Source organism: Peromyscus californicus, unplaced genomic scaffold (assembly GCF_007827085.1).
Source record: "Peromyscus californicus insignis strain IS unplaced genomic scaffold, ASM782708v3 Scaffold_8__1_contigs__length_139910024, whole genome shotgun sequence".
Lineage (NCBI taxonomy): Eukaryota > Metazoa > Chordata > Mammalia > Rodentia > Cricetidae > Peromyscus > Peromyscus californicus.
Genome location: NW_026294606.1, coordinates 84,302,583 through 84,317,885, shown reverse-complemented (window position 1 = coordinate 84,317,885; position 15,303 = coordinate 84,302,583). Strand labels below are relative to the sequence as shown.

Below are 15,303 nucleotides of genomic sequence, written 5' to 3'. Positions count from 1 at the left end.
GGAAAGGGCTTGACTCTGCACCCCTTCACCTTCCAATCTTGAGCAAGTTACATGATCCCTCTAGACCAGTGGTTCTTAACCTTCCTAATGCTGTGACCCTTTAATACAGTTAGTTACTCATGTTATGGTGACCCCTACCATAAACTTATTTCCTTACTTCTTCATAACTGTCATTTTTCTACTGTTATGAATCATAATGTAAATATCGGATATGCAGGATATCTGATGTGTGACCGCTGTGGGGATCAAGACCCACAGGCTGAGAAACACTGTAAAACCAAGGAAAATAGCAGTGGTCCAGTAAATAGGTCAGACAAGCTCATTCTCTGCTCTGTGGGGATCACTGCGTGCACCGTATAACACTCAGATGTGTGTGTGTGTGTGTGTGTGTGTGTGTGTACACGAAGGTGTATCATCCTGGCCTCCACCTGCTCCATGTCAGCAGCACTCTGTCCTCATTGTAACCATCAAGCCTTCAGCATGGTCACATGTCCCATGGGAGCAGGCCCCTCCAAGAAAGACTCACAGTTCTGACCCTTAACACCTTCACCTCAGAGCTGGAGAGGCAGCTCACAGTCAAGAATGCTCAAAGCTCTTATAGAGGAGCCCAGTATGGTTCCCAGCACCCACATCAGGCAGCTCACAACTTCCTGGAACCCCCGCTCAAGGGGGTTCGGCACCCTCTTCTGGCCTCTATGGACACCAGCACTCATTTGTGCTGGCTTATGTGTACACACAGAAATACACACATATACGCCTGATTAAAAAGAATTCTTTAAAAAAAATTATTTCCCTGAGGATGTAGCGGTGATTAAATATCAAACAGTGACAATACTCTACCTTTGAGGTCTTCTACTGTCTCCTGTGCTGGCAACTCCTGCAGAAACAGAAAATAAACATCACTATAGGAGTCAGCCCACTGCACATTCCCCACATTCCACACAGCTGGCCATCACCTTTCTCCATCGGGCAGCCACTCAGTCTGTCTAACAAAAGGGACACATAGGGACACCTCAGCATTTGTGCTTCTCAAGTGTTTATAATCTGGGCAAAAAAGGTGGATTCTAAAACATGTCTAAGTGCAGACATCCTCCCAAGAGGACTGTGACAGAAAGGGGGAGGATGCTAATTAAGAAATGAAAGCCAGAAGGAGTAAGGCGTAGTGACCACGGATGGAGAGCCGGAAAGCTACCCTACAGGAACAGTGATGTGCTGGTATTCCAAGATGCAAGATTTAGTAAAGCAGTGAGGAGGAGATGGCGTTTGTTACAAGTGGGAAGTGCTAACAATCTGATGGCCCCATGACTGACTGCAGAAGACAAAGGAAGGAAGAGTTTTGCACCATAGTTCTCAAACAGAAAAGACAGCCGGAGAGGCTGCTGGTTTTCTGGGGACACACAGTAGGCGAAGTCTGGTAGTCCCAAGCGCACCCGTGGGCCATCTCCACAGCCGAAGGCATGAGAAGCCCAAGAAAGCAGTGACCACATAGGGCCACCGCAGCCTCCCCCACTGGATGCTCCACGCTGGGGAGTGAACACCAGAGCAACAGGAAGCGGTCACCAACCAGTGGCGAGGAATGCTGGGAGTGGACGCTCTGCCCTCGGGAGCTGCAGCGGAGGGGTGGTGTGGGCAGGCTCCCTCGAGGCTCTTCCTTCTTGGCGCTGTGAATCTGCCTGTTATGGCTGACCCAGGGTGAGAAAGAGCAGGTGTTACCAGAGAGCCAGGCTCTTCCATGTGCCTCCCAAACTGTTCCCCACGGGTCCCTTTTTTTATACACAAGTCCTATTTTTCATAGCACATAAACTTTTCCCTGAAATTAGAAGAATTGTTCTCTCTTCCCCTCCATTCCCCCCGCCCCCACTGTGTGTGTGTGTGTGTGTGTGTGTGTGTGTGTGTGTGTACATGTGTACCTATGGAAGCCAGAGAGAGCTTAACCACAGGTATAGCTCAGCTACCATCTACCTTGTTTGTTAAAACAATGTCTCTCATTGGTCTGGAACTTGCTGATTTGGCTAGGCCAGTGGCCAGCACACTGTAGGGGTCTGTCTGCCTCCAGCATCCCCATAATGGGATTAGAAGCCTACATCACCATGCCTGGCTTTTAATAGGAATTTTGGGGATCAAGCCCAGGTCCTCATGTACCCTCCCCAGCCTGGGAGACACCTTGAAAATCAAACTATAAAAAAATGACACAAGCATGGTGTCCTTAAGTTTCCTTCAAACATTGATCTCAGAACCTCACTCTGTGCGATGTGTGATCTTTTATCAATGCACACTACTCTTTAAGATTCTTTGGTATACTCTATAAATGTAAATAACAAGACAAAATACTTAAGTAGAATACTTTGCATTGTTAAGCCTAGGCCAAATGAATTTTAGATCATAGTGTAAAGCTATGTTGGTGGCCAGATAAGACATCCAGATTGTAAAAATTAATTTTATTAAGTTTAGCTTTAAATATAAGCAAAGTACACAGACCCATGTCTGCCTGGAATGTTTACCCTCATAAGTAACTCATAAGTAGAGGGCAGCTTGCTTTTATTTATTTATTTATTTATTTATTTATTTATTTATTTATTTATTTATTTAATTTGAGCCCAAATTTCATGCAGCCCAGGTTGGCCTGGAACTCACTATGCCCCCGTAGATGATGTTGAACTCCCAAATGTCCTGCCTCCACTTTCTGAGTGCACACATCATTATACAAGGTTTCTGTGGTGCTGAGAACTGACCCCAGGCTGTTGTGCATGCTAGGCAGGTGCTCTATAGACTTAGACACAGCCCCACCCCACACAGTGGTTTCATTTGGTTTCATTTTCATCAAAACCAAATCCTTCCCCTTGGGAGCAGGTGCTCTTCCGGACAAGGTTACCGTGGGTTTTTGTGGCTGGCCGTGTGCTGGCTGCTGGCCTCTCCCTCTGGCCTTCGCTTGTTTTTCTTTCCAGGGGATCGGGGCTGGATCACTTCTCCCTTGTCGAACATGAGGTGCAGGCGGTAGCTGATGAGCTTGATGATCGCAAAGAAGATGGTCACAGAGCCGCAGTAGAACAGCGCGGTGAGGACATTTGGAGGGAAAGCCTGCAGAGAGAAGAGGGAAAAGACATTGGTGTCTCTAGGCTTCTACCTTGTTTTCAACCTCAGCGCACAGCCAACTCTTCACTAAGCATAAGTCGGGCAAGATTTCAAGTGCTTGGGGCTTTTTCTGGTTAGAGTCTCCAAGGAAAAAGAGTTATATTATCTGTTTACCTTTGGGTTTTTTGCTTTGGCTTTCCAGGTTCTGATCAGTGACTTTGATGGCCAATGCTTCAACTGAGCTCTTTGATTTTTATATATGTATGTTTTTTCACTGAAATTTGGATTACTAAATATGTTACTATAAGCAGCAGGATTCAACTCTTACATAATATCTGCACCAGTCCACACATCACTGTGCTGTTATTATGCGAATTAAAATAGGACTGGAAACACAGAGCAGTGGTAGAGCACCTGCCGAGCACATGTGGGACCCGAAGCTCAGTTCCCGGCACTTAGAGAGAAACAAAACAAAACAAAACAAACTATTGAGGCTGGGGAGATGACTCAGCCAGTAAAATGCTTGCCGCGCAAACACGAGGACGTAAGTTCAATCCCCAGACCCCACACGAAAAAGCCAGGCGTAGTGGTGTGCCCTAACCCCTGTGCTAAGAAGGCAGAGACAGGAGGATTCTGGGTATCCAGCAAGCACTAGGATGCTAGCATCTCTAAGTTCCACTGCCATTCTCCATGCCAAAACTCACCTGCATCCTTCAAACTACACCTGCATTTACTACTACTTATCAATTAATCTCCAAACCATAGATGCTATTTACAGCTCAGGCAACAATTTCAGATACAGTTTTCAAATGCAACAAGGAACCATAGAGCAAATGTTTTGCTTGGCTGGTGGGGTGAGTCAGTGTGTCTATACCTAAGAAGAAAATTGTGGAACGAGTCAGGCAACTGGCTGCATTAGTGACTTTTCTCTTCTCACTGCTGTGACAGTGCCTGGCAAGAAGCACCTTCAGGGAGGGGGTTCATTTTGGCTCACACTTTAAAGCATCAGTTCTCAACCTGTGGGTCACAACCCCTTTGGGGGTCAAATGACCCTTGACAGTTATTGCCTAAGACTATCTGCATATCATATATTCATTATGATTCATAACAGTAACAAAATTACAGTTAAGAAATGGCAACAAAAATAATTTTATGGTTGGGGTTCACCACAACATGAGGAACTGTATTAAGGGGTTGCAGCATTAGGAAGGTTGAGAGCCACAGCTTTAAAGGGATACAGCCCAGGCTGGAGGGGGAAGCATGGCAGCAGGCAGCTCCCACACCAGCAGACATATGCTGGTGGGACTCCAAACCTCTTCAAATCTTGATGAAACAGGAAGTGGAGAGTGGACAGGAAGTGGGACTGGGCTATATAACGTCAAGGCCTACCCTCAGAGAACCACTTCCTCCGGTGAGGCTTCATCTCCCAAAGGCTCCAGAACCTTTCCAAACAGTGTTCCAACCAGCCTGTGGTGACATTTCACGTGCAAACCACAGCAAACTTTTTCTAGTGAAAGGTCTTTTCAAGGATTCCTCAGGGATATTTCCTCTGGTCAGACATTTTTCTTCTTTCCTGGTTATTAAGTACTGAGGTATAGTCTTTATTTTAGAAACACATTAACGAGACAAAAAAAATGCAATGGAGTATGTTTCAGCTTTCTTCTATTTTTCTTCCCCTCCCTCATTTTTATATGCATGTATGGTGTGTGTGTGTGTGTGTGTGACTGTATGCATGCTTGGCATGCATGTTGGCATGTGTGTGGAAACTTGTGAACATGGGTGAATGTGCAGGTGGAGACCTGAGGCTGAGATTGGGAATCATCCCCCAGCGTTCCTCTACCGTATTCACTGAGGCAGGGTCTCTCCATCAATCCCAGAGCTCCCAGACATGGCTAGTCTCACTTAACCAGCTTGCTCTGGGGATTCCACCTCTGCTTTCTGAGGCTGGAATTCCAAGTGGGCTGCCACACCTACCCGACGTTCCATGTGGGCTCTGAGGATCCAAACTCTGGTCCTCCCATTGTTCATCGGGTAACTTAACAGCAGAGCCATCTCCCTGCCTTTTCTTTTGAGATGGTAAAGATTTGGGAGGAAAACGAACACAGACACATCGCGCAAGATAAATCTTTACGTCAGAGAATAGAAGGACCAGAAGATTCTTAATAGCCTTCAAAGACCAAAAAGCCTATATTTCTTTTCTATATTTAAGACAAATCAATAGCCATAAATATAATAAGGCCATTGTTGTTTGATCTAATGGTCTATAATTTGTTTTTTCATGGAGAGGGTGGGGAGAAACTGGAGGTGAATATAATGCTGGGTGGTGGAAGTAGAAGGCGAGAGAAGGAGGAGAGCTGGGACTGAAGAAAAGGATTGTGAAGAGCTGAGATGAGAAACTTCCTGAAGGGCTGAGCATCTCAGACCCCATAGGCCTGAGGACTTCAACGCTAGCTGCTGGCCAAGAGCAGAGTCCAAGAGCCAGAGCACTCACCCCTGTATTAGCTGAGCACCCCAGTACTGGAGGTGCATTCAGGAGCTGCTATACTAGCAGGCGCCACCTGCTCCTGCTCGCTGCTTCGAGAAGCTGAAGATGACCTGAGCTGTTGGGATGCTGGGATGGAGGTGCTTAAAGCCCAGAACAAGTGCATGTTCGCTAAAGCCTAGAGTAACAGGCTTCTGATGTAGGGTGTGGACTGAGAGCTCTGGGACCTCCAGCCCCGCCCTTGGGGACCCAGGATTCCCAGTGACCAAATTGTATCTCCTTGCATACAGAGTCCCTCTCCAGGTACAGTAGAAGAGTCTTGGGCAGATAACTGGTTACAACTGAACATCAAAAGGAATGCTGATGGAATGGAAGAAGGTGCCAGGCACCTAGACAGGAGGGCCCAAGTTTAACCCCTAGTGCCCACGGAAAAAGCCTGTGTGGCAGTCTATGCTTGCAATCCCAGATCTGGAGAGTGGAGACGGAAGGATTCCCGGAACTCACTAGCCAGCCAGCCTGGTTGAACTGGGGAACTCCAGGTTCAGAGAGAGACCTTGTCTCAGGAACTAAGGAGAGGAGCAATTGAAGAAGACACCCCATGGCAAAAGCTGGCCTCTACACAGCCATGGGTCACATGCACATAATCACACAGACACAGACACACAGAATGCTTCTATGAAGTCAACGGTAACAGAATACAGCTCTAGGGAGCAAAGGTCAGAGAACATTCTCTTCAGCAGAACAAAGCCAGCTGAGAAAGGTTGGAAGAAGTACAGAGGTGCAAAGCCAGCATTTTGTAAGTACCATTGTGAGAAGTATTTTAAGCCAGATCACGACAGCCACTGGATTTAAAACTGATGGCAAATGAGATCTGTAGAGTTTTCAATTCACCGACTGCGAAAAGCAGAAAGGAAATACATACTTCACAGTGCAGAAACCTAGTTGACTCCATGCCGACCCATGACCACAGTCAACAGCAGCATCGATGGGAGTGGAGGTGGGAGAATCTGTCATGTCCCCCAACATGCTGCACAAGGACACAACCTGTTTTAGTGTCACCTTCCCAAAACTCCCAGTCACACACATAACCCCCAGAAAACAGAGAAATACAAATTAAGAAACATTCTACAAAAACAACTTTAAATAATACAAAAAAGCAATAGGAGTTGAGGACCCTCTAGAGTAAAGGTTAACCAAGGACCTAGAAACTGTTCAAGATCCTTGATGGAATCTTAGATCCAGAAAAAGCAAGGCACCCTACTGCTGTGGGATGGTCTGTATGTCAAATGTGTTGCTGATTGGTCAATGAATAAATCACTGATTGGCAGTGGCCAGGCAGGAAGTATAGGCGGGACTAACAGAGAGGAGAATTGAGAGAACAGGAAGCTGGGTGAGAGAGACACTGCCAGCCGCCATCAGGACAAGGAAGATGTAAAGTACTGGTAAGCCACAAGCCACGTGGCAAGGTACAGATTAATAGAAATGGATTAATTTAAGCTGTAAGAACAGTTAGCAAGAAGCCTGCCACGGCCATACAGTTTGTAACCAATATAAGTGTCTGTGTTTACTTGGTCGGGTCTGAGAGGCTGTGGGACTGGCGGGTGACAGAGATTTGTCCTGACTGTGGGCCAGGCAGGAAAATTCTAGCTACACCCTACTACACAGGACGTGATGGGGGGAATCTGTACAGAAGGCACACATTAGAAAATAGCATTATTTCAGTCATTATCTCACGTGAGGATGGTGTGGGTGATTGTCTTCCTCTATGATACACAGTGCTGTTCCTATGCCGGCAGTGTCTTGTGGTTCATCACTTATTTTGAAATAGTATAGTATGTTTTTTTTAAAAAAATGTATAAACACACAAAGTGACAGTGAATCTCGATCATCAACATCCCGGGATCTAGAGTCAAGCCTCTGGGCGTATCAGTAAGGGGCTTTCTAGACTGGGTTGGTTGAGTTTGGAGAACTCACCATGAATGTGCATGGTGCCACCCTATGGGTTGGGGTCCCACACTGAATAAAAAGGAAGTGAGCAGAGCACCAGCTTTCATCTGTCTCTCTTCCTGACTCAGGACATAATGTGACTAGCTGGCTCACCCTCCTGCCACCAAGCCTTTCCTGTCAGGATGAATGCACCCTTGAGCTGTGTGCCTAAGTGAACTGCCCTTCTTTAAGCTGCTTATGTTAGGCACATTGCCACAGCAACAAGGATGGTGGTCACTACACATGGTGAAATGTAAAACGCTAAGAGTCGGTTATCCAGTGATGATGGAGGAACACCCTTTGTACGAGTCTTGCAACTTTTCTGAAGGTTAGGCTTTTTTTTTCCAGACTAACAACCAGAAGCCAGGGATGCTGGTACACACACATCTGTCCTCTCAGTACTCAGGAGGTGGAAACAGGAGGTTCAGAAGAAGCTCAAGGCCAGCCTGGGCTACAAGAGACTCTGTCTTAAAATGCAAAAGCAAAACCAGTAGCAGCAACAACAAAAACCCTTGGGGTTAGAAACTAACTCATATCTTACCTCAAGCTTATATTTTTGAATATTTTTTTCTGTACCGAGAGTTGGACTCAAACTCCTGGTGGCTAATAAGTTCTATAAGGTCTAGCCCAGCCAACATCTCCCAACATGTCCCATCAGCCTCCCTGTCACATGATAATCCTACCTCTTTACTTCCAGCAGTGGACAGACACCTGACCTACTCACTGTGGGGTCCTTCCCTGCGCTGGGAGGCCCCCCTGATCTCATGGCTCATCTGTATCCTCTGCTTTGAGATTACATCCAAAAGACCGGCGTCCAGAAACATCTTGCCACCACCACTCTCTGGAAGGGCCTCCATCACTCTCTGGGAGGGACTCCATCACTCTCTGGAAGGGCCTCCATCACTCTCTGGGAGGGCCTCCATCACTCTCTGGGAGGACCTCCACCACTCTCTGGAAGGGCCTCCACCACTCTCTGGGAGGACCTCCACCACTCTCTGGGAGGGCCTCCACCACTCTCTGGAAGGGACTCCACCTTAAAAACCTAAGGTCTAGGTAGCTCCAACAGCAGTCTAATAAGCTGATAAGTCCAGACTGATGCAGACTGACTTCATATGTACTGTCTCATTGAACTCCACTGCCCCTACACACTGGTTCTAGTGGCCCATAAGAGAGCTCAGTGGATAAAGGCACCTGCCACCAAGCCTGATGACCTCATTTTGATCCACAGAGCCCACATAGCGGAACCCCTGTAAATTGTCCTCTGACCTCTCTACATGCCTGCAAGTACACACACACACTCCACACATACCACAACCCCCTATACACACACACACACACACACACACACACACTCCACACATACCACAACCCCCTATACACACACACACACACACACACACACACACACTCCACACATACCACAACCCCCTATACACACACACACACACACACACACACACACACTCCACACACACACTCCACACATACCACAACCCCCTATACACACACACACACACACACACTCCACACATACCACAACCCCCCTACACACACACACACACACACACACTCCACACATACCACAACCCCCCTACACACACACACACACACTCCACACATACCACAACCCCCTATACACACACACACACACACACACACGCACACACACACACTCCACACATACCACAACCCCCCTATACACACACACACACACACACACACACACACACACACACACACTCCACACATACCACAACCCCCCTATACACACACACACACACACACACACACACACACACACACACTCCACACATACCACAACCCCCCTATACACACACACACACACACACACACACACACACACACACACTCCACACATACCACAACCCCCTATACACACACACACACACACACACACACACACACTCCACACACACACTCCACACATACCACAACCCCCTATACACACACACACACACACACACACACACACTCCACACACACACTCCACACATACCACAACCCCCCTATACACATACACACACATACACACCATAAACACACCTCAACACCATACATAGACACACACATCACACACACACACATCACACACACTCCACACATACCACAACCCCCTATACACACACACACACACACACACTCCACACATACCACAACCCCCTATACACACACACACACACACACACTCCACACATACCACAACCCCCTATACACACACACACACACACACACTCCACACATACCACAACCCCCCTACACACACACACACACACGCACACACACATACTCCACACATACCACAACCCCCTATACACACACACACACACACACGCACACACACACACACACTCCACACATACCACAACCCCCTATACACACACACACACACACACACACACACACACACACACACTCCACACATACCACAACCCCCCTATACACATACACACACACACACACCATAAACACACCTCAACACCATACATAGACACACACATCACACACACACACACACACATCTCACATAGATACCACACGCACACATATCACACACAGCACACCACACACACATCTCTCACACAAACACACCACCACACACACATCACATACACACACATATACCACACATACACATCACACACAGCACACCATACACATATCATACACACAGCACACCACACACACACACACACACACACACACACACACACACACATAAACAAAATGCAAAGATAAAGCCCTGGTTGTATTCTTTCTCTTGTACTGTAGCCTAGAAAATGAAAAGCGAGAGTAGATTAACTTCTTTCAAGGTTCCAGAACTGGGAAAAGCTGGAACCAGAAGTCACCTGAGGCAGCCTGCCTTCAGAACCACAGCTCTGGACAAACTGCCAGAAAAAGAACCGGAGCCTGGGCATGCCAAGCCACAGGCATCTCCAATGTCAGACTCTGGACCTGTCAGCCATGCTAACTCATTGAAGACTTTGTGGGGGAGAACACGGTCACATGCTGTTTTAGGGGTAAAGACCTTCACAGACACCCCAGAATTGACTCCTAGCTGAGGTTTAACGCAGGCAGCTTTTTAAGGAAGGTTCGTCATGGCTTCAGCTACCTATGTGTTTAACTGACCTATGAAGGTCATCTATGTGATCTCTCAGCAAGCATTCTCTAGCACCCTATTGGGGTCCATCCCAGAAGAAGAGATGCCACACTGCTCTGGAATACAGTACATGACATTATTTATCCACTCCTGGGTTTTTTTTTGTCAGACTTCTATACACCACAGTGTAGAAATTGCAAAGCGATTGATGGTAGAATCTGCCTTCCTAAAGCAAAACAGGAAGAGAGGAGAGGAAAGGAAAAACAAAAAACAAAAAACAAAAAACAACCCAAACAACCGAAATCAGGTCGCCTGGGAGAACTCAGATTGCCTTTTCATTGTGACTGTGCGCGATGTGTTATAGCAGATATCATCCCGAGTCATGAGGCCTAGGGTTGGGTACCCACAAGCCAGTCTCAACAACTCCCACCAGCAGGACCTGACTCATCCAGGCAGACCGCATCAATTCTTAATGAGCCCACAGTCCCCAAAGTCCTAGCTTCTCACTTCTATCCTGTGACTCCCTGGTGTCCTGCAGGACGGCTGCCCCAAATCCCCCACATTCTTTGGTCCCTACTTCTCAAAAGTCGCTGCCCCCTTTCCATCCCAGGTCTCCTCTGTGTCTCTCCATCCCCTTCCTTCTCTTTCTCCTTCATAACCTCTCTCCCTCCTCTCTTTTGTTCTCTCTACCTCATTCCTCTCCTTCCTTCTCTCCCCTCTCCTCCTCTTTTCCTCTTGTTAATTTCCTTTCCTCCTTTTCTTCCTCCTCTCGATTCCCTTCCAGTTTCTTCTTCTCCTTCCCCCCCAACCCCTGCCCCCATCCATTCCTAAGCTGGGGACTCACCAGGTGCAGGGCCAGTGGCAGCAACAGCAGGAACAGCCACAGGTAGAGGTGACAGCTGTTGGTGAATTTGCTATGCTCGGGGTCGTGGTACCAGCCGCCTGTGAGCGCGGCCCACACGCCCTGCCTGAGCAGCTGCAACACCTGGGACGCCATGCCAGGGATCGTGCGTGCCCTGGGGCTCAGCACCCTGGGACTCAGTACGGTGATGTGTACCGGTGTGCTCCGGTGGAGCCCCCGCCCCCGGCGCCGCCGCCGCCCAACCCGCGGCAGACGCTGGACAGCGCGGACTGGTACAGCGCGGTGCTGGAGCCGGCCGGGGTTGCCGGGCAGGTGCGCGCCATGTCCAAGGGAAGGAGGATTTTCCCATCATGCTTCGCGATGGCTGCTCAAGGATGCTCCCGCGGCTCCGCCCTATGCCCACCCCAGAAGGAGATCAGTCCCTCCCTCTCCCTTCATGATAGCCGGGGCTCCACCAGCCTTTCTCTCTGAGTCTCCCAGGAGTGAGTTTGCGAGGTGTGCGAACCAAGAATGTTCCCGTGTGAGAACCACAGACAGGAAACTCCTTGGCTTTTGATTATGTTTTGCCACTTGCACCAAAAGGTTTGTCTAACCTCAAATCCCAGGCTTGCAGCACCCAAAGCAATTTCCTCTGAGCTCCACCTGAGGGCCTTTGGCCCCTGTGACCTTGGCGGGCCACAGACCAGAGCCTCTGAAGTTTTATGCTTGACCTGATCTGCTCTCACTGACTTCCACTCTGAGTTTTTCTCCTCCACTCCCAGTTACCCAACTGGGCACACAGAAACGACAACCGTCTTTCTGAAACAATCTTTGGAGCTTCACTTAGTCACTGGTGTTTTTATTTTACGTTGTTTTATTTCATTTGTGAGGCAGGGAGGGTCTCACTCTGTAGGCTGGTTTGGCTTGGAAGGGATTATGTGGCTCAAGCTGGCCTGAAAATTCATGGCAATCCTCCAGAATATTGAGATTACAGGCGTGAGCAACTGCATCTCGTTCTCTGTCTTTTTATATGTTTCCTGAACATCATCCGGGATAGCAATCTACCATTTCAACTAGGAGGAAAAGACCAGGGGAAAAGAAGAAGCAGGGGAGAGGGGAGGAGAGGGAAGAAAAGGAGAAAAGCAGATTTTTATGTGTGGCGCTAGGTGGCGCTAGATCGCCGCTAGACTAGAGTAAAGCCCCTTCTTGGAAGTGCCAAACAGGCGAAGATTAACAAACGGAACAGACTCGATATAGCAGAAAGCTTGTCCGCAAAACGACGGCTCCAATTTTCACTTAAATTTGTTCACTTCTCACATAGGTCAGTGTATATCATGTGTGTCTTGTAGCGACATTATTGCTTATTTTAGGTCTTGTATTTTCTTTCTTAATTTTCTATACAGTGAGGATCCCTGAAGCTCAGGAGAGAAATGATGGAAGGAAGATTCTGAGTTTCAATTGAATAAGTTTTAAAGAAATAAGAAAAGGACTTTAAATATTAAAATAATGTGCCGTGATCTCCAACCCAAAATGAGATAAAACAAACAAACAAACAAAAATTAGCTTTAAAATCAATCCTAGGACATTAAGGTCTGCAGCTACAGGGTAAATAGCTGATGGATTCATTGTCCCCCAAAGACAAGGAGAATACAGCCAAAGCCGCTAAAACCAGCTGTTCCAGACTCCTGAAATGCAATAAAGCCACAGACCAAGTGGAAAATCATCTATTTAAAAAAAATATTTGATCGAAGCAACACAAGATTCTCTGTTTCGTGTTCACAGGAGCTGCCTTCTCCATCCCAGGGCCAGTGTCGTGAGTTATGGGGTGATGGGGAGGACCACTGGCGACAACTTGAATGCGCACAGAGACTCACACGGCTCTGTAAGGGAAGCTGCAGGTAGGCGAACGCAAACTAGGCACAAGCATAGTGTGCACGCTGCTCCCTTCGTCCCGACAGCTGCTTAAAAGGACAACTGCACAGTGTAAAAGCCCTAGAACTGTGGCCGGCACCATGGCTCAGAGGCTCAAAGCACTTCCTGCTTCTGCGGAGCACCAGAGTTTGTGGGTTCTGCTCCAGGGGATCCAACACCCTCTTCTGGCCTGCAAGGGCACTGGGCATGGACACATAAGTGCAGCCAGGCCCCCTGTACACACACAATAAAAATAAATAAGGCTTTAAAAAATGTTGTCATCTCCAGTTACTAGGCACTTAACAGTCACTGAATCTGTGCTCTATGAAAAGAAATGGCATGTGTGTGTGTGTGTGTGTGTGTGTGTGTGTGTGTGTGTCTGTGTGTGTGTGTGTGTGTCTGTGTCTGTGTGTCTGTGTGGAGAGAGAGAGAGAGAGAGAGAGAGAGAGAGAGAGAGAGAGAGAGAAATACCAGACCCTTGAATGGTCTCAGAGTACATAAGCTGACTCCATAGCCTGAGTACCCCCTCCCACATAGGAAACGACTACAGTATAAACGAGCTCATGTCTATTGTCTTGGGTCACCAAAGTGTGTGGGATCCCTTGGTAATGACAGCTTAGCCCTGTTTGGTGAGTCCATGAAGCAATCAGAATCAAGCAGACTTTGAAATCAAGAAGTAAGAAAAGGCATCAAGCCTAAGGAAAGCAGCTGGGAGGTTCCGGTGAGTGGAAATTCACACACCAGAGAGGAGGAAACCCTTCAGAAATAAAAACTAAACACACAGGCTAATGTGTGCCCTAGAGGTGTTGGGGCCATCAAATACGTCAATCACTAGCTAACCTCAGCAGAGACAGGTTAAGCCATGAATACACTGGCATGGAGGTGGGGAAAACAAACAGTTTACATAGAAAGAAGACAAAAGAAAAATAAATAGAAAAAAGATTACAAATACGTAATTAAATGCAAGGGTAATGTTATTCTTCAGAAGTATCTTGAAGACACATTAGCTGAAAATGCTAAAGGAGACGTGTGGGATTGGAGAGACGGCCCGGCAGTGGAGAGCACTTTCTTTTCTTTCAGAGGACCTGAGTTCAGTTTCCAGTACCCACATGGTGGCCCACAACAATCTGCAGCTCCAACTTCAGGGCATCTGACGCCCTCTTCTGGCCTCTGAGGGCACTGCGCACACATGCGCATGCACACACATGCATAAAAAATAAATATTTTTAGAAGGAAAATGCTAGAGTATTCTATATGTATTTTTAAAAGTATATGCCAGGTATGGTGGTACATGTTTAGCTACAGCAGCCAAAAAGCAGAGTCAGGTGGATGGCTATGAATTCAAGACTAGCCTGGTCTACATTGTGAGCTCCAGAACAGTCAGAACTACATAGACAGAGAGACCCTGTTTCAAAAATAATGTGTGTATGTATGTATGTATGAATGTATGTATGTATATGTATGCATATATGCAAAGTATTCTATAAATGATATATATTTGTACAAATGTGTCTCTCATGTATAGTTATATCTGTTCTTGGAGAGATAAAATTAAACTCTGAAGCAAGATAACAGATGGCCAGGAAATGGAGGGAATGTGGGGGAGAGAATCAACTTTTGTGTGGATAGCCTCTTAAAAACAGGCTTTTTTTTTCATACTTAAAATATGTATTAAAATGAAATAGTATTTACACTTAGATTTCCTTTGAGGTAGATTTTAAACACACCTTTTAATTCTAAATTAAAAGATGAAGAAAGGTGATTATGAGAATAATAAACAAATAGGAGTAAACCAATTTCTTCAGAGACCAACTTGGAATCCACCCCAGTGTGAAAGCAGACTTCCAGTACCCAAGTTAAAATTTAGGAGAATTTATATGCTGGATAAATGGG

The 15,303-nt window shown here is 47.0% G+C and overlaps 1 protein-coding gene across 1 annotated transcript in view; it reads right to left on the bottom strand.

Annotated features, from left to right (window-relative positions):
- Positions 1-11,835, bottom strand: part of Pcnx2 (pecanex 2) — a 165,562-nt gene extending 153,727 nt beyond the window's left edge. Inside the window, exons 1-4 of the mRNA XM_052728899.1 lie at positions 11,503-11,835; positions 2,873-3,078; positions 1,565-1,682; positions 841-877 (exon numbers count right to left, since the gene is read on the bottom strand). Coding sequence (XP_052584859.1) covers positions 841-877; positions 1,565-1,682; positions 2,873-3,078; positions 11,503-11,655 — 514 coding nt within the window. The 5' untranslated portion in view covers positions 11,656-11,835. The remainder of the gene's footprint in view (positions 1-840; positions 878-1,564; positions 1,683-2,872; positions 3,079-11,502) is intronic.
- Positions 11,836-15,303: the final 3,468 nt, after the last annotated feature.